The 19,078-nt window shown below is 53.4% G+C and overlaps 5 protein-coding genes across 5 annotated transcripts; 2 read left to right on the top strand and 3 right to left on the bottom strand.

Moving 5' to 3' along the window:
• Positions 1-115: 115 nt before the first annotated feature.
• On the bottom strand, positions 116-3,053 carry QC764_705920 (uncharacterized protein; the record flags this gene model as incomplete). Its single annotated transcript, XM_062950243.1, has 2 exons — positions 116-2,657; positions 3,034-3,053. 2 exons carry the CDS (start codon positions 3,051-3,053, stop codon positions 116-118), a joined length of 2,562 nt encoding a protein of 853 aa, XP_062796225.1.
• Positions 2,273-5,266, top strand: QC764_705900 (uncharacterized protein). The gene is made up of 5 exons (XM_062950242.1): positions 2,273-3,412; positions 3,470-4,251; positions 4,318-4,353; positions 4,795-4,910; positions 4,970-5,266. The coding sequence occupies exons 2-5, from the start codon at positions 3,833-3,835 to the stop codon at positions 5,236-5,238; spliced, it is 840 nt and encodes a 279-aa protein (XP_062796224.1). The 5' UTR covers positions 2,273-3,412; positions 3,470-3,832; the 3' UTR covers positions 5,239-5,266.
• Positions 5,267-5,743: 477 nt separating this feature from the next.
• On the bottom strand, positions 5,744-7,304 carry QC764_705890 (uncharacterized protein). Its single transcript, XM_062950241.1, has 3 exons — positions 7,009-7,304; positions 6,879-6,941; positions 5,744-6,808 (listed from the first exon to the last, which is right to left on the bottom strand). Exons 1-3 carry the CDS (start codon positions 7,083-7,085, stop codon positions 6,286-6,288), a joined length of 663 nt encoding a protein of 220 aa, XP_062796223.1. The 5' UTR covers positions 7,086-7,304; the 3' UTR covers positions 5,744-6,285.
• Positions 7,305-8,963: 1,659 nt separating this feature from the next.
• On the bottom strand, positions 8,964-11,969 carry QC764_705870 (uncharacterized protein). Its single transcript, XM_062950240.1, has 4 exons — positions 10,712-11,969; positions 10,288-10,613; positions 9,465-10,229; positions 8,964-9,401 (listed from the first exon to the last, which is right to left on the bottom strand). Exons 1-4 carry the CDS (start codon positions 10,773-10,775, stop codon positions 9,189-9,191), a joined length of 1,368 nt encoding a protein of 455 aa, XP_062796222.1. The 5' UTR covers positions 10,776-11,969; the 3' UTR covers positions 8,964-9,188.
• Positions 11,970-12,465: 496 nt separating this feature from the next.
• Positions 12,466-18,235, top strand: GIN1 (Gypsy retrotransposon integrase-like protein 1; the record flags this gene model as incomplete). Its single annotated transcript, XM_062950239.1, has 5 exons — positions 12,466-15,334; positions 15,395-16,178; positions 16,234-16,860; positions 16,917-17,301; positions 17,363-18,235. The coding sequence occupies exons 1-5, from the start codon at positions 14,983-14,985 to the stop codon at positions 18,233-18,235; spliced, it is 3,021 nt and encodes a 1,006-aa protein (XP_062796221.1). The 5' UTR covers positions 12,466-14,982.
• Between the last annotated feature and the right edge of the window lie 843 nt (positions 18,236-19,078).

Below are 19,078 nucleotides of genomic sequence, written 5' to 3'. Positions count from 1 at the left end.
CACCTTCTGTGAGCACGAGTGGTTCCTCATCCTGTTTATTCTTGTTTGAATTGTCTCGGTTCGCTATAGGTCTAATCAATGGGTATCATTTTTCTGTCCTGTTTCTCCCTTTCTTTTATTTAACCCCTTTCCCCTCCAGCACCCCCATCCCAATCCCCTTCTGTCGTCCCCTCACCACCGCCTCCAACGCCCTCCCCACTCCAGCCAAATCCCCCAGCATGGTGATATGCCCCCTATCCGTGCAGACCCTTCCCCCCTTGACAACCTCATATCCCTCCGGCAACATCGCCTCCTTTGCCAGCACCACCCCATCCCCAGACCTGAACATGAGATCATCGTATGCATCAGCGTGCGCGATGCCCTCCCGGCCAGAAACCCGACAGCCGTACGTGGTGGGTATGTCCTTTGCGTAGATGACCGCCAAAGGAGGGTAAGCATTACTCTGTTGGTGAGCCTTGTTGTGTGCGAGCTCCGCACGAAACTGCTTGATCTCCGCCAGCGTCCTCGCCAAATACGCCAGGTTCTTCGCCTTGTCGCTCTGACTGTTGCTGTCAACTGGACTGTTATCGCCCCCAGACGACCCCATCTGCGGCGCCAAACTCCTATCCTTCCCCGCCAGCGCAACACCACTGTCCCGCTTCGTCTGCGTATTACTCCTGCTCCTCAAGGGCTGAAAACTCCCCAACGAATCCGACAAGTTCAACAACGAGCTAAAAGTCCCATTGCTCCCCTTCCCCACCGCCGGCAGCGCAGCTTCGGAAACTGACGGGCAAAGCCGGTATTGAACCCAGTCGTTCACGTCGTAGAAGTCAACCCTGTGCTCCTCCCCAGTCTCCTTATCCACAAAACAAAACCCGTCCTCGGGCAAAAAAACAAACGTTGTCCTCAGGGAAAAGTTTACGTGCGCCGTGAGGATCTTTTCGTTGAGCAGCACCGCGTCCCCGTTGCGGAGGGGCCCGAGGATGTTTATACACCGTTGCGGGACGCCGACATAGACGACGCCACGGAAGAGAGAAGGGGAGGAGTTGACCGCGTGACGGGTGATGATCCCGCCCAGACTGTGCGATATCACCCACGCCCCCCTCTCCGACGGTTGAGTCCCGGCCCGGTTGGAGGGGAGGCCCTCCAGGAACTTGACCAGTCGTTTAGAGAGCAAATGTGGACTCAACCGCCAGTCGTAACCATAATCATGAACTCTCAACTTTCCGCTTCGCGCGTTTTCGCATTCTCTCAAGCGCTTAAAGAGTCGTTTAGAGATGTCCACTGGGCCGATATTCTTCAGCATCCCATCTGCATAAATCGACTTCTCCATGTCCAGCTCATCCTGGGGGTCGAGGCCGACTTCGAGCTTGACTTTTCGGATGTTGAGCTGGACTTTGACTGGTACCCATAGCCGGCGGTGGGGCGCTTTGGCAGAGCGGAGGATCGAGCCCCTGTACCCGCCCATGATGACGATGTCGCCTGTTAGGGTTTCCAGAACTTTGTCCAAGGGATCCTGCGGGGCGGTGGTGGTGGTTGACAAAGAGCCGGAGCGGTGAGGGGTGGAAGAGGAGATTGGCTCCGTGGCTGACTTCTTAACAAGGGGCGTGTTCAACAAATTGGGCATCTGAGGCATTTTGAACGAAGGCCCTTCAAAGCTGTCGAGGATGGCCTTCATCCGAACGTTGACTTGCTCGCGGACGTGGGCGAAGCGGGTGTCGTCGCCTAGGGAGGAGACTCGAGACAGAGTGTGATAAAGCAGTGAGTCGTCCGAGGTTGTTCGTCTTAGAGACGAGGTCCTGGGGGTGCCAGATTTTTGGGAGCTACTGTCAGAAATCCCACCAGTCTGCGGTGCTTTCGGCGTCCGCTCGTCCTTCTGAGGTGAGGCATTATTGCTGGAACTGTGAGACGAAAAGAAGGGCGGTGTGGGGATGCTAGGCATGAACCCGGACGGAATCGATATCGAAGGGAGAGCCTTGGAGAGTCTCTTCAGCATAGCATTCTCGCTAACTGAAGATGCGCGTTTGTGTCTTGATGACTGGCTCCTAATGGCCATAGACATGGAGGACCACCTCCCCGGCTCGGTGATGTGAAATTGCTTGGGGCCTGCCTGCCATGGCGTTGGCATACGCTCAATAGGGGGTTGTTGTTGAGGAGGAGCCTGAGAACTTGCTGGTTCCGTAGCTCCTGCCATCCGAGCCATTGGCTCGGACGAATGACTTGGAGGTGGTGGTGGTAGTTTGTCATGGCTCGAAGTCCCATCCAGCGAAGCCATTCCCGGCCTCTGGTCGTCCTCGATCCTCTCAAAAATGCCACCCCCCGACATCCGGTCAAAAGCCGCCATCCTCTCCGCAGCGGGGGTTTTTGGCGACGTAAAAAGCGTGGCCAGTGGGCTGATAGCCGGCTGCATGAGTGATTGGGCGTCGGTCTGATCATCTTCAAAGTCGTCATCGTCCTCCGCGCCATCCGAAGAAGAAGAAGCGGGTCCTCCATTCTGTTCATGCGCCGGTGGTGGCGGGAATTCCGTCACGACTGGCGGAAGAGTCATCCGAGCCATATCTGTCTCCAAAGATGCCGAAACCGGTGGTGCTGCTGCCATGGCAGTCATTGTGCGAGTGGAAAGTGTGGTGAGAGATGCCTCAGCATAAGAGGGGACTTCAAGCTCGACATCAACAAGGCTGCGTGCGCCTTTTGCTTGGCAGGGGGCTGTTAGTCCAGGTTGGGATAAAAATAAACAATGGGAACTATTGGATAGAAGCTGGTGCCTATCGATGAGAGATGGGGATGAACTGCCAATGTCAGAGACAAATCAATCCAGGAGAGGAAAAGAGGTGAGCAAAAAAAAAAGTGTCGAGGTTTATGATGGAAGAAAAGAGAGAAAAGGAAAAAGCCGTCCCCTACAGTATCCAGTTTCGAAGACAGTGTTATTTAGGGTTGAGTGATATGGTAAGCTGAGAGGCTGAATGCGGCTAGGTAAATGGCTCGGATTGAAAGGATCAGATCGATCCCCGTGGTTTTGGCCGGGCCATTGGGTCTTGTCTCGATTTCTAAAACATTGCAGCAGCAGCAACCATGGGTTCCATGAGCGGAAGCGAACATTCAAATGTGTTTCCTCCCTAGTCCCCATAATCGCGGCGGTGCAAAAAACCCAATCAGGCAGGACCCCGTTGTCTGATACTACCCGTATTTTTTGATGCCTAACACTTGACAACTTCTTTCCTTTTTGCCCATCATTTCGTCAGTGCTATTTTCAGAATCTTTTGATTGATGAATGCATCTTTCCCCCCTCGTCCGAGTTGTGCTGTTGCTTCTTTGCAATTTGACGTCATGGCGCTAACCCCCGCCCGCGCTGGGACTCTGCCGGACCCGCGCCTCCTCCGAGCCCGGTGTAAGGCCGCACGGCACTAACCCCGGAGTGTTTTGTTGGTCTCAAGTAGTGTAGTATCAATCAAAAAGCCCAGGCATATTGTTATTGACCGCATTTCCTTAGGTGGTGATAACAGGCAGATTCCGATGCCAACAGCGTCGAGGCTGAGCCAGCAATCGCCGATGATACCTCCAGTCAAAGTTCCACGACGGCCCTGTCGTGTCGTAAGCCTGCAGATGTGATCAACCAGGAAGGAATTGGTGGTGGGGGTTGGAAAGTCATGCGAGAATACGCGGAGCCTTGCCTTGGCACCAGTGGCACATCGTGAGACAAAGGGATCAATACCAAGCCTCATTTTTCAGAAGATTAAGCAATTCGTCGTGTAGCCTCAATGCCGTTGCGTTGCAAATGGAACATTTCAACGGTCAAGTGCCCAGGTTTCGAAGAGATTGGAAGCTTGGGTGGGGGAGCTGAGCAAAGCATGTGATGGTCTGGCCAAAGCTCTGTACCGTGAACAACCAAACACGGAATACGTGGGAAAAAGGAAAGGGTTCAAAGAAAGCTCAACGAGCTTCAATTTTGAAGCTCCTACCTGTGACCCTTCAGAGACGTCGTTTGCCTGCCAATTGCATCCAGCATGAAACTGCGAGACAAAATGAGATAGCACTCATTCACGTGACCCAGCCTAGCTCCCCACTTTTCTTCTCCCGCAGCCTCCCCCCAGCTTGGCGGGTGCCAAGCCAGCCGCCCAGCAGCCAGCATCCAGAACGTCAATTGACGATTGAGCGTGTCTTGTCGCCGACAACAACCTCCAAACCTCGCACCACCACCCCATTTTTCCCCAGTTGTAGCAGCCGGCGCAAGCCACTAAACACATTTCAGAATGGCCGGCCTCCAGCATCACAGTTTGTTCTCCCCAGTGTGACCCTCCCGAGGAGTGCGAATGAAAGGCTAACTGGAGCTCTGAACAGAGGTCGCCATGGACCCGGCGTTTGTCCGGTTGAACAGTACGTGGTCTTGTTTCTGTTGATTATGCTTGTTGGAAGATCTGGATGTGATAGACGGCCGTGGACCGCCTGCTTCGCCAACCCCAGATTCGAGACCGAGACCGTGAAACGAGAGACCGACAGCAGGAACGAACGATTGGTGGACAAAAGACTGGAGATGCGAAAAGACAACCCGAAGCTCCCGGATCTGAGGGACAATGCCGAAAAATTGAGCGGAAGACAGTGCCGATCAGAGTGAGGCGAGGCGGTCATGCGAAACGAACAACAACGTCTACAACTAGAGAGATATTGTTCGATATTTAGACACACAAGAAGGGGAACTACGGCCCTACACCCCCCAAAACGAAGGAAGCAACGGATTCAGCGAGCAAGCGGTCATGTTCGGGATCATGGGATGTGGGAAAAACAGCATCAAAACATGTTCTAACACCTCCCACACAGACATGCAAATCAATCGCTACAAGTACTTCCGCTGGACCCCCCGAACCGGCTTCCTCACCACCCTCTACGTCTTTGTCATCCCCGGAATCGTGGGTTACATCGGCTGGAAGTGGGATGTTAGTTTCCCCCTCTTTCACTTACTTCCATACGAACCTAACATCATTTCTTCCATCAGGGCGCCTGGGACCTCCGAGCAAAGCGCAGGGGAGATCTCCTCGCCGAGCGCTAAACGTGGGAGGCCAGCGGAGGGGAAGTGTACATCTTGATGAGAAGAGGGCGTCAAAGACAGACACAAAGCAAGCTATCAGGGGGGGTTACGCAACAGAACCATTTCTAGGGTGCAAGATCAGAATGATGTGCTTTGCTTTGGTGACTGTGGATATGTTATCATTGCCTGAGGCAGACAAATCCCGTATATATAAAAGTTTACCACTTCCACAGTGAAGCGTGTCTCTCGCTGCATCACAGACCCACACATGCCGTCGTTATTCAAGGCAGCTAATAGAGATAGTAAGGACTGGTGGCGCCAAAAAATACGCACTGGACAAAAATAACTGTCACCGCAAAGTAACTGGATGCAGATAACATGGGTGTTGAACCACGCCTCAAGATATAATCAAACCTCGTCCAAAGATAGCCAACAGGCCCTAAAGGCAACCAAGAGACATGTTTTTTGTTTAAGAACATAAAAGTATGCAGTTGACCATGTTTTGCTGCCTTGCAGTGCCAGTTATTTCGTCCAAGGTGTGAAACCAGTGGTTTAGAAATGGCCAATACTTGCTGCATGAAAGTAGGTAGGTGTGACGTTGCGGGAGTCTCACACCTGGTCGACGTCAGCCTTGCGCCAGGCCTTCAGAATAATCAATAGGCCTCTGGAAGATAGTTCATAGACATTCAGAGACAATTTATAGGGCCCTGGGCTACACACAGTGCGCTAGAAAAACACACTCCTCATTCTCCCCCAGTATGTAGTCTATCGTAATCTTAAAAATACAACATAATCTCTGCCGGTGCTGTATGGTGATCTTCGTCGCTCTATGATTGATTTACGCTGCTGTGTAGTGATGCGGTGGTTTCTAACACAGAATTTGATACCGCAACAGAGGCCCTTTATCAATCAAGCTATTTCTTCTTCTGGAAACGGTCATATTCATAGGGCTTCCAACTCTCCGGTGTCTTGGGATTCTCCTTTTCTTTTTCCTTGCCTTTATCTCTCGCTCTGGCTGTATTGTTGGAAGATCCTTCGCCTTTCTTGGAACCAGCCCTGCTGGCTTTAGTACCAGATTCATTCGAAGGAAAACATGCAGCTAGACGCCTTGTGATCTCCAATACGCCATCCAGGGCTCGCTCCGGATTGTCTTGCAATTGACGTTTCAAGGCCTCCCACTCCCGATCAACTTCCGAATTTATCAACTCATCAACAGAACCCCCTACACCATTCTTCTGACCGTGGACTCCATCCCCCGAGGCATCTTCTCGGGATTCAAACTCCTAATTAGCTCGGCGATCATTGTCCCGCGTTCTTGAAGTAGGTCCCCTTGACGTACCCTTGGAGACACGGGTGTTGCCGCGGCGCGGCGGACGGGGATCGTCATCCTCGTCTTCACGTCCTTTTCCCTTTCCATTTGCCGTCCGGTCACCCCCTACTACGATACCCTTTCCAGGCTGATCAGGCCCTAGCCTGCTGATCTTATACGGCAGCGCAGGTGGTATAATGGGTTCGTCTTCGTCGCTGGGTAATGGCGGAAAGATGGTACAGACAATGTAAGCGCCATCCAGCCATCGGAGCTTTGGCTTGGGGCTCGCTGGGTCATTCTCGTCTCGTGCGGGTAAATCGATGCCTGGGTAACCTCGACCGATAACGTAACTGCCGTAAGGTGACGGAAGGTATTTTGGCTTTGTGCTGTAAATTGACCGGTCCATAGTGCGGAAGCAGAGCCGGGTGCCGACGGAAAGAGAAGGGAAGATTTTTCTTGAGTTCTTCTCCATGATATCAGCCAGGTCTTTGACTGTACTGTCAAGAGTACAATGTTAGCTGAGCTGACTGGCAAGCCTAATAAGGCCAGAGTTGGACGACGTCATACCATGTCATTGGGATATCAAGCTCAACATGGGCAGGCAAGGGGTCCTGGATAAATTCTTCTGGCCTATCACACAGGTACAGTTAGCTTTGCTGACCGGTATCAAGCACAACACAGTCTTGAGATGACATACTCATGGGGAACATTGATGCGGTAGAAAAGTTTCACTCTGGAGTGGATTGGTTTCTGGGCTCCATTTGATGAAGACATGATGATAAGATGGCTGCCAATGATGGCTTACAGAGCTCCTTGTTCGCGGGGCACGAGTAGTAAGATGATTTAGGCAAGTTTAGAAATTTTATGGGAGAGAAAACAAGACTTGTCATGATGTTGAGGACTTCGGAAAGCGTATTTTAAGTTACACGCCCCAGGGCAATGGCTTCCCTAGCGGTGGAAGGCGCTTTCTAAGATAAGCTTTCACTCTCCTCCACTCCGGCCTGAAGGTTCGACCCGGCTGCCCCGGTTCGCGGGCCACCTTGGAAAACAGAGACTGAGGATATCATCCACAACCAGCCCAGGGGGCGTGAAGTTCTTGTCACAAGCAGGGTGTGTCCGTGTTGAGTACCTCAGTACCTGCCTTGCCTGCCGGTGCCGATCCGTCAACAAAGTGGGTCCAGATCGTGGCGCAGCACTCTTCCCGCATCACGCTAGTGCAACGACATTGGGGCCGACCTTATTTAGCGGAGCACTCCCCGAACACTTGCAGCTCCCAGAACCTCATCTCTCCATTTCCAACCTCACCTCTTGTTTTGGCTGTGTGACACCCCCTTTCCAGCCTTTTCCCCGGCTTCCAACGGTTCGCTAGACCCTGATATCCGACCCCCAGGACACACCACAAGGCTTCCACCCATCACCAACACCATATATCAACACACCACCCACCACCCACCACCCACCATGGACTTTGCCTCTCTCATGGCTAAGGAGATAGCCAAGAAAGAACCAGAAAAGGAAAAACCCCAAAAGTACATATCCCGCCGCGAAGCCGAAGCCCAACGCCAAGCAGCCTACCTTGCCGAGCAAAAGGCCCTCGAAGCACAACGAGCCGCCAGAGCAGCCGCCAAACGCAAGCGCGAGGAGGAAGCCGCCGAGGAAGCCAAAGCCCGTGAGGAGAAACGCCAGAAACTCGCCGAGGAATCTCGGCTCCGCAGAGAAGCCAAAGAAGCCGAAGAGGAACGAGCCCGAAGAAAACGTCTAGGCCTACCAGAACTCCCCCAAGACCGACGACGACTCCTCCGCCACCCCCAAACCCGACTCTGACGCCTCTTCCGACGACGAACAAGACCACACCAACATCCCCGATGATGAACTCAAGTCCAAACTCCGAGAGCTAGGCCAGCCGGCGATATTGTTCGGAGAGTCCCACGTTTCAAGGTTACGTCGCTACAGAAAGGTTACCAGACCAAAGTCTCTTTCTGCAGGTCCAATCGCTACCAAACTCCTCCCTGTCGAGGAAAAGGACATGAAAGTACCGGACAAGATCCCTCCAGCTACCGACAGGAAGGCAAGGAAGTACCTCTACCGCCAGTTGGCCTCTTACTTCAACATGATCCTCCGCGAGTGGGAAGCCGCGCTCGCAAGAGAAGACAACGCCGACACTACCGCCGGCCAGCAAGCAATCAACGCCATGGTGTCATCCAAGGAAAATATGGCGCCGTTATTCCGGCTTTTCGAAAAGGGGGGCCTGGACGAGAGTATCCTGGAAGCCATCGTGGAGATTGTCAAGGCCGCCCAGGAAAAGAGATACGTCGATGCCAATGATGGGTATCTACGGCTGAGCATCGGAAAGGCCGCCTGGCCGATTGGTGTCACCATGGTTGGTATCCACGAACGTAGCGCAAGAGAAAAGCTCCATAACGGAGAGAGGGGGCATATCATGGGGAGCGAGGTGACGAGAAAGTATCTGCAGAGCATCAAGCGGTGCTTGACGTTTGCGCAGGTGAGGTGGCCGCCCGAGGATATTAGGCAGTTGATGGGGTAGACAGAAAGAAAACGGGAAAATGTGGGAAGTGGGAAATGCTGTAGAACAAATGATACCCCAACATAAACATGGAACAACTAGAAAACTTCAGGTTTTGGAGAAACTAATCAGCAAGGACAAATTAAGAGATGATCTCAGTTCGATTCCGGGATTCAGCCTTCGTGCTGTACTCGTGGATTCTCAATGTCTCATTACTACTATGCTTATCCCCATACTCCTTTTCCCTTTACCCGGTATACGCAAACGGGCAATGCCAAAAACCAAAACTCAAAAATCAATGCTATCCCGTTTCCTTTCATATCATAATAATTCCTAACCCTGACTTGTCTGTCTCAACCCATCACAATCTCCTGATCCCCAAAAGAAATATCACCACCAAGCGGGAGATGCAACCCCTGCTTCTTGGTCGGCAGCAGCTCCAAATCCGCAGCCGCAATCGCCATCCTTCTCAACCGCTCAATAGCCTGCTTCTCGTAATTCTCGGCAGAAACCAATGCCGAAGCCTGCATTTGAGCTCTCGGGTCAATCTTGACTGTGTTGACGAGCTGTTTTTCATCATTAGCACACCGTATGACAATCCAAAAAAAAAAAAAGGCAGTAAAGCTTACCCTCTCAATCCCATCAATTCTCGCCTCCAAGACCCCCTCCTCAATCATCACCGCCAGCTCCTCCTCAATCGGCCTCTCCGGACTCCCAAACGCCTTCTCCAGCGTGTCCAAACTCACGCACGAAAACGGAATCAGATACTGCACCACACACTTGCTCCTGATCTTGGCATAGATCTTGCTGACGTGCTTCTGGAGGTAGATGTCCAGCAGATAATCGGTCCTGTACCCCTCCAAAATCTCAATGCAAGCCGAATACCTCCCATTAACAAACATCGTCACCGCCCGTCTGATGTGCGGCTCCGGTTCCAGAAACACTCTGAAATTCTGGTTCTCCAACACCATACTCTGGAGCTGCTTGCGGTCCATTGTCGCCAGCGCAAGCAAACCGCCATAGACGGCAATGTCGTTACGGCTGGCGAGTTCATTGTAGGCTTTTGGCGGGACGTTTGGGTCGGCGTCGAGAAAGGAGAGGGCCGCTTCCCAGTATTTTTCTTGGCCGAGGAGGGCGATGCCAGAAGCTGTGCGGATGAACGGTTGGGCGTTGCGCTCTTCTTCGGGGTACTGCCCCCCGAGGGTCATCTTCACGAGATGGGGCGCGACCATGCTCCACTCTCTTCTTTGGATGGCCACGCGGACGAGGTGCTTGCCGACGTCGATGACGTGCTTCGCCGTGGAGACGTCGGGGCGCATTTTGGAGTAGTGCTCAGAGGCCGCGTTGAGGTCGCCGATTGCTTCGTAATGTTTGGCTAGGTCTTCGTTGCCCATCTTTTGTTTGGCATGCGGTTAGAATGGTTTGCGTGAAAGAAGGGTTGGTGATGCTTACCCGGATGCTCTCCTTGACAAGGTTGTTCTTATATCCCTTTAGCTCGGTGAGCAGCCGTTGGGTCTCATCATGGTTGGCGACGTCCTGCCTGTCTACCCATTTCTTATCAAAGACGGCATCGGGGTCATTGGGAGCAGCTACGCGAAGGTATTCAAAAACGTCTCTGTATCGCTGGGTGTCGCGGCCACGCTTGGCTTCGGCGAGGGCGGCCTTGAGAGCTTCGACGCAGAGCTTTACTGAGCTACGGCCGATGAGGAGGAGACGGTCGAATCTGGTACGGCCGCGGTAGTTTTGGATATAGAGATCGAGATCGAATTTGGGGGAATCTAGCACATACTAATTAGTTACCGTTGTTGATCGTAAGGGTGATATTGCAATGGGAGATGGATCGCGGGGTTCGGTCGTTGAAGAGGGGCACACTCACCCTGAACGACAACACCGCCCTGGATGTCCATCTGGGTGAAGAACTCCAGCAAAGGGTCGGCCATCTTTGCGGCTGGTTTTGTGAATGGAGTCGAGAACGCAAGGCTGAGGAGATGTTGCGATACCTGGGCCTGGTTGACGTCGATGGTTTAGGCAAGGCTGGACGAGAGATAAGTTGATGGATGGCCAGCTAGCTGCAGCCTGGCGATAAGATGGAGCTCTCGTTGGCGGATGGTGGGGTAGGCACGGTATGGTGGGGAACCGGTGCGGGGCATAGGTACGGATTACGGAACTCACCGGAGACACCGTCCCTGGCCCTGCGTCCTTTGCGCACCTTGAACCTTCAGTCGCTTGATGTCCACCCAGAGCCGCCGTATCTACAAAAAGTCATTTTTGTCATGTGAATGCCTCTCTCAAGGATATCGTTGTTACGGCTTATTTTGAAGCTCATGTCAACACAGCATCTCCGAATCCCGCGATTAGTTACACCCCTTTTCGGTTCTCCATTTTATTCCGTGTTGAATGATAAGCTTCTCGATTCAGGTTGTAAAAACGGTCGACTTTTGCCAAGGCAAATAATGCATAGACATACTCCGGTTTGGGGCCGTCCTCAGACTCATCGATTAGCCGACTATACGCACCTCCTCCCTGTTGGGATTCATCGTTCGCTACAAACTTCACCGCAAGCTTTCAAAAGTTCTCAGAACGGTATGTAGCTCACCGAGTCATCGGTTGGTTGTCGTGCAATTGGTTCGGCGATAGCCGAGTGGACCTTGGCGACTTTAAACAACCTGGAATCTCGCAACTGCTGTGGATTACCGTCACGTTAAGATCTGTTAGAGGCTCGTTTTGTCGACGAGACACCACTCAGCCCATGGTGGAAGCACAAGCAAATGGATGCGACAAACAGGTGGCCTTGGTATGCAGATGAGATTCGCAACTTTTCCATCTTGATTTTGCCAGTTAAGCTCGCTCTGACAGGGGATAACAGTCTAGGCAGCCAGGATCACGGATATCTCGGAACATTTTTGATGGTTCCGCCCCAAAAGACGGCACGATTCCCGCAAGGCTGACAGGCCGCCTTGCTGGGCTTGCAAGGGCAAGCAGCACTGCAGAGAGACACATGACCACAACCCACCAGAACGTCCATGCGTTGCCCTTCTCTCTCTTCGGACTGCCTCGGGATGTGGGCGCTAGATGCTTGGGATACGGGGATACGGGGATATGGTGCAATAAGTGGAATTGTTGAGGGACTCCATCGCTATCAGTTTGGTACTACTACAACCATCAAAGTGTCTAACCGCAAGACGGAAAAGGTAAGCGAGTCGGGGTGTTGTTTGCAAGAGAACCACGAAAAGTTTTATACAGCAGGTGGTTTTGGGCGTCGACTGCTGTCGTTTATCTCTACTCTACAATTCCGCAGGCGAAGTAAATGTTAGTGCGGCCAGCGCAACTTCTACCAAAATACCCCTGTCGCACTAACATTAATAACCGTGGCAGAGGTATATGCCTAACCTCTTGCGAAAAGTCTGCGTTGCAGGGCGGCACTGTGATTCGCCGACAGGTCTACGGGCGGTCCAAAGCGGAATAGTGCCCGCATGTACTGATGTACAAATGACCTGATTTCCGTTGCAAGCCAGGCTCTGACGTGTGCCGAGCCCTTGCTGAAATGTTAGCGAGGCCCCTCAGTGTCTTGGCATCTCCACAAGGATGCAATCTTTTGGCGACGCTCCGTTTTTCCCACAACGACATTGGAAGCACAGCTTGCGAACACACCTGCCCATGGCCGCGGTTGTCGGCCCCCTTGGAACCTGGAAGAGTTTTCACGAGATGCTCAACTGCTGCTTGACGCCCTGCCGTTTTAACTGCGACGTTTTCCCCCCATCCTGAAGGGGGAGCCAATCGCTGCCCGTTCCCAGATGTCAGGCACAGGCGTGCCGTCTCCCCGAAAGATGAAGCTTCCCCATGGCGCCTGGGACAGGCACACGCATTGGGTTGATAGTGCTTGTTCCCCCACTGATCAACAGTTACCAGCAGGCGGCTAGACTAACGCGGAATGTGGTGGTTCTGCGACATTATGGTGTACACTATTGTATATCTGGGGCGGGGTGTGGGAGAGCACCACAGACGCTCAACATTGTCACTGCATTAACTCAAGAGCTCGAGGATGGACTCCCCAGCCCCCTCTCCTCGATCGCTCGCGAGCTCAACTCGGGAATAAGCCTTCGACTCCTCGGAATTCCCACTAGATGATATTGGCCGCCATCCCTTTCGTCCCTCTTCGCCAACATGCAGCCGCCGAGCGCACACAGCAGACACTTGGCGCTCTGGCGCGTCCTGGCGTTCGCTCTTGGGTTCTTGGGCCGTGACCAGCAAGCAACTGGTTGGCGATGACTCTCCACTGGATGCCCAGCAAGTGCCTGAGGTCTGGACGGTTCGGTTCCTGAAGTCGGAGGAGACCAGCAGAGGGGTCTTGTCAACAACCAGACGGGCCACTGTCAATGTGGCATGGATGGTGGGACCGAGACATAGAGATGCTCGAAAATACCCGCAACTGCACAACCCAATTCTCCCGCCAACCCGCTACCCGTCTTTTCTCTACAGCCCGCATCATCGTCTTACGTCGCCCTGCTTTATACAGAGGCCTCGTGCAGCCAGCTTCCCCGCGAAACAAATAATGAAAAAAAAAAAAAAAAATAGCAGCTGCTGATTCTGGACAGGCTCAACGAGACATCGCACGCGCTCCTATCCTCGTGTCCTGCCGTCTCTGTCTATTATCTCTTGGTCGCCTCACAGCTCTGCTTACTCACACTCATGTCACACAGCCATGTACAGGATTACCTACATACCTGCAGGTAGAGTGGTGCTCGTAGTTGAGATGGCACCGATGGCAGATCCAGCACACATATACAAACTGACTTCTGGGGTCTACACTAACATAGGTAGGTACGCTATACGCGGAGGATGACTCCCGTCGGGAGTTGTTTGATGGGTGTTCCTCAAAGCCCAAGCTTTGATCTCATCGACGTTGATATGATCCTTGACAGCCCCGTCATCAGGGGTCCCCCACCGCTTGGAGACCCCTTCGTTGGCCAACCAGACGACCCCAATTCTTGACCATCGCGCGAGCCCAGGATTTGTTCTACCTTGGGGACAGTCTTGGCCCTCTTACACATCCGACATGCCAGACAGACAGGCAAGGCACACTCTGCGGTTCAGTCATCGAACCCCATCACTTGCCTGTTGGCGTTAGATCATCGGTGTTGTCAATCTCTCGGGATGGGATGCTGGTCAACGGCGAGTCCGGACTACTACGTACAATATTTCTCAATTGGCTTTGCGGTTACGGTTGGATATTTTTTGACGGCATTTCTTATCCCCGCCGCGGTTGGCTTTTCTTCAATCCCTCATGGTATCTGCGACAGTTCCTCCGCAAGAGTAGGTAGACTACCACACCACTACCAGCAAGAAGGCTTGCTTCGTCTCGCGTCCGTGTCACACTAGACCGAACCAGCAGCGGCCCCTCCCTGACGTCGCGCCCCTCGACGGTTTTCAGATCCTCTTCGAACTGCTCTCTTGTTGCCAAACGTATCCCTACGGCGGGGCCCACTGACAGGGCCATTTTTGCTGCGGGATCCTGATAACTCATCCAAACATTTCGTGTCGGCGTCCAATTTTTCTGCCTGTCCCACCTCTGGCTGGGTATCTGGCGTGCTCGTGCTTGGGACTCCAGCATCCCCCATCCAAGCGGGCATCAGCGGAGCCGGCCCCGAGAGACTCCGCGCGAGTTGTGGACTTGATCGGGGAAGGCTTCTGGGATTTCTTGGCTGTGGACAGGTGCCGTACTTACCGTACGTACACATACCGATAGATTACCCTAGAGCCACCCCCCTCCCCACTCTGGGCTGTCCCCCTTCCTCCCCTCCCCCTTGTTGGTGCTAGAAAGTATACCTATGTGAAGGTTACCCACGGCGGAATTCAAACACTTCACCACCGGATCACTCCGCTTGTGCTCAAGCCCGTCCAAACTTCCCTCAGTTCGGGCCACATCCACCAGCTACAGCTTTCTGGCCTTGCCGTTGCCGTTGCCGCGGGCGTGTTCTGTCAGCAAGTGTGTGTGCTCGAGGCTACCTCGACAAGCTCAGACCCGTTCTGTGGCTTACCACGACATGCGAGCAAGCTGAAGGACCATCATTGAATAGGGGTAACAGCATTTCATCACGGTGGGCAGGCAGGAGGAAGCCATCCGTTCCTGTATTGCCGGGCACCAGCATGACAGAACCCTCTGTGGAAAACAAAACACGTCGCCGAACTCGTCCCTCCTCGCAGGCACCGCAGCCCAACCGGAGGAGCGCCAACAGCCCCCCCGGCATGTCTGATAATGAGTCGGCAGACTTGTCGCAGGAAGAACATGGCTCCCCCACCGAGAGCCTAAAGTCTGCAGCCCAGGACACCAGCAAGGTAGATTCCGAGGCCCCTGAATCCCAAGATGGCACTGGCGATGCCCCGAGCATGCCCCTGCAGAAGCGTCGCCGGGTCACACGAGCATGCGATGAGTGTCGCAGAAAGAAGATCAAGTGTGATGGCAAGCAGCCTTGCACTCATTGCTCTGTCTACAGCTATGGTGAGCACCAAACGAGTTTTCTTCGGCCTCCTGCTGTTGTTTTGCTGACCGAGTTCTCAGAGTGCACCTATGACAAACCCTCTAACCGCCGCAGGAACCCAGCTCCACAGTATATCGAGGCCTTGGAGGCGAGGCTCCAGCGTGCAGAGACGCTCCTTCGCAAGTTTATGCCAGATGTCGACCTCAGCGACCCGAATCTTGACCCGTCAGTCCAACAGGAGTTCCGCAACAGACAAAATGCAAGAGCGCAGGCGGCCAAAGCCAAATCAGACACGCCGCCAGCCCAGGAGAAAACAGAAAGCCAGGATGCCCAGATCATGTCCATGATCGAGTCCATTGGGCAGCTTGACATCAACGAAGGCGGAGAATGGGACTTCCATGGCAACTCCTCGGGAGCGGTTTTTCTGAGGAGGATGAAGGAGCATTTCGAGGGGCTGTTGGGCAACGACTACCGCATCCCCTTTCTGCCGCGACCATCTCGCCCGGCCGGCATGTTCAGCCTCGACTCCCCTCGCTCCAACGCCGGCTCGCCCTGGGAACCTTCAACGGCATCCAACACGCCAGCTCCTCCCAATATCTATGATCTTCCGGCCCAGGACAGGGCCCGCACACTTTGTTACTACTCCTTCAACTGTGCAACATGTCTCTTGCGGGTTGTCCACCAACCTTCGTTTTACGAAAAGTTTGACAAGCTGTATTCGACACCTCAGGAGGCCTGGGGAAATGATGAGCACAGATTCCTCGGGCTTCTCTATTCGGTGCTGGCCCTAGGTTGTGTTTACGATGTCTCGGATGTTGAGGCTGGAGACGGACCGTCCTCGTACAAGGCGGCTGTTGAACAAGGGTAGGTGTCTCGTCCCTGAAGCCTTCCTATTCGTGCTTTCTAACACTGGTTTCAGAATCAAGTATTACACATCCGCTCGGATGATCCTACAAGATGTGGCCGAGTGCCGGGATATGGTTTCTTTACAAGGCTTGGTCTACATGATTCTTTTCTTACAAGCAACAAGCAATATCAGCGGCTGCTATGCCTTTCTCGGCATTGCTCTACGTTCTAGCCTGCGAATGGGGCTCCATCGCCATTTAGCACACGAAAAGATCACACCGATTGAGGATGAAATGAGACGGCGCGTGTTCCATGTTGTCCGGCAAATGGACATCTACATTTCAGCAATCTTGGGATTCCCTCTCTTGCTCCACGACGACGATGTCGACCAGCCCATGCCGACCGAGGTGGATGATGAATACATTACGAGCGAGGCTATACTTACACCTCCGCCAGGCACGCCTTCCTTTTTCGAAGCTTTCAATGCCCACACGAGGCTCATGGCCATTTTGACAAAGGTTGTCAAGTACATTTATCCTGTCAAGGCTGTCGAGGATTGTGTGAATCAGGGACGGGTGAACTCGAGATACATGATCAGCTATGCCCGCATCAAGGAGATTGAGGCCGAGCTCCAGGAGTGGCACGAACAGCTCCCTACACATTGGCGCCCCAGCCCGGATGGTCCAATCGAGGTTATCAGGTACGCCAACCTTTTCTTGCTGACAACTTGGACGAGCACTAACGCCAGGTCCGTAGAGTTCGAACTCTGCTGAGATTTGGCTACGCCCATGTCCAGATGATGCTGTACCGTCCGTTTCTTCACTACATCTCCCCACGTCAGACGGCCGGCAAGAAGATTGACGATCGATACTACAACTGTGCTGCCGCGGGTGTCAGCGTTTCTCGAAACATTGTGCATATCGGAATCGAAATTCGCAAACAGGCGGTGCTGATCGGGCCTTACTGGTTTATTCTCTATTCGCAATTCTTCGCCATTCTCTCTTTGATATACTACGTTCTGGAGAATCCCGACAAGGCTGGAGCTGCCGAGATACTAGCAGATGCCAAAGCCGGGCGGGAGGTTATCGCGAGTCTGGCTCAACGCAGTCTAGCAGCGGATCGGATCACAAATGCCCTGAATGTAAGTCGAGAAATTGTGTCGTTTTCAAGTTCGTCATGACGATGGTTCTAACATACCATAGCCCTTGTTTGAACAACTGCCAGAACGGCTCAAGAAAGCATCAACACGACCAATGCCCTCCAAGAAACGCGCAGCGCCTGCGGGATCGAAATCGAGCGTGGTCCTCCCAGCCCGGCCGGGAGTGCAAGATGACGTTCCACAGCGCAGGTCCGAGGAGGTGATTCGCCCACCCACTGGCGCCCTTCGGCGGGAAGCACGGCTGCCTCCTCAGAGGACATCCTCGTTTGACGCATTGGGTCTTCCGCAGGGCAGCTTGGCGAGTCAAAACTTTTCCAATCTGCAGGACCTACTGCCAATGGATTTGACGTTGGGCCGGGGAACTCCCGAAGCCAGAGCCGCGCATATGGCTCCTGCCCCGAGACATGCCCAAACCTTCCCGCAGGGACACCCGCAAGGCGCAAACCCGGTCTACAAAGTTGACGCCATGATGTTTCCCACCGGCGACCCTTTTGCGTATCCCAATGCGCCGCTAATGGACCCTGCTGGGCACCATGCTCGACCGGGACATCCGCACGGGCTTCCAGGGCAACCTCCGGCACCCTCCATGCAGTTTTACATGCCTAGTATCTACGATGACATCGAGGGCCAACTGATGGGTCCGATCCCACCGTATCTGATGTCTCAGGGGCAAGGACCTCCGCATACGATGAGCCCGGCGACGCAGATGTACAATACGGCCAACATGATTGCGATGCAGCCTTCCCCCAGGCATGGTCAGCCCCATGCTCCTCCGCAGGGCCTGGCCTCACACACAGGCCCACATCACCAGGGGCAGCCTCAACAGAGGGATATGATGGAAGACATTATGGGCGAACCGGACTTCACGACAGGGGAGTGGGATGACATGCTTCAGCAAAATTCCGGGTACCGATAGACACATGGATGAGGAGGTGGAAGACAACAAAACAGCACGCTAGATGCAGAGCTTTTAAGTTGGGGTCAGGGGGAGGGACCACGAGGTTTTCGTTCCAGGCACAAAGATGCTCGGCCTAGCGCCAGCACAACACTTATGCACGACACTTATAAACTTTATACGGCATCGCTGGGCGAAGTCTGGGGTTCGGGGTCAGGGAAACTGGGTTGGGAAATTCATTGGTGGGTTAAAGAGGCACGGGCTAGAGGAAATAAGGATTGTTGCTGGACCCAACAGAGCGTTTCTTTTGCATTTTAGTCGCGGCCTGATACCCAAAAGAGCGGAATGGTGCATGGAAAACAGGACGAAGTTTGAGGGGGAGGATTGTGGGCCTTGGTGAGTGTGTGGATGGACCGAGGTCTGTTAGGACAGCATGGAATACACGAGGAGTCCGAGATGTAGGTTTTCTTGTTTTAATGAGATGAAGCGATTCATCATTGGGGGTGTACATGTAATAGGACGCAAAAGAAAATGATAGATATGGCGGAAGAGAGAGCGGAAAGACACCACGGTCAGCAAGATAGAGTTCGAGGCTAAGAAGAAAGAATTCATGGGTCTTTACTGCTATTCTTGGTGTACGAAAACCAGCTATTTGGGATTTGACGAGTCAGGGACAGACCTGGAATGGCTCGATAGGGCGCGCCCGAGTGCTCATGTCGACTTTTTAGACTGGAAGGGCGTGAGAATTTACCCACGTCTAAGACTTGCCGTGGTTGTCTACTTACCCAGCCACGAACGGTTTCTGCCGATTTTTCGTTTCTGTGGTACCTGAAACGATTCAACCGTCACCAAAAACTGGCCCGA

Source organism: Podospora pseudoanserina (assembly GCF_035222485.1).
Source record: "Podospora pseudoanserina strain CBS 124.78 chromosome 7 map unlocalized CBS124.78p_7.2, whole genome shotgun sequence".
Lineage (NCBI taxonomy): Eukaryota > Fungi > Ascomycota > Sordariomycetes > Sordariales > Podosporaceae > Podospora > Podospora pseudoanserina.
Note: the sequence above shows the minus strand (reverse complement) of the source record. Positions and strands in the feature narration are given on the sequence as shown.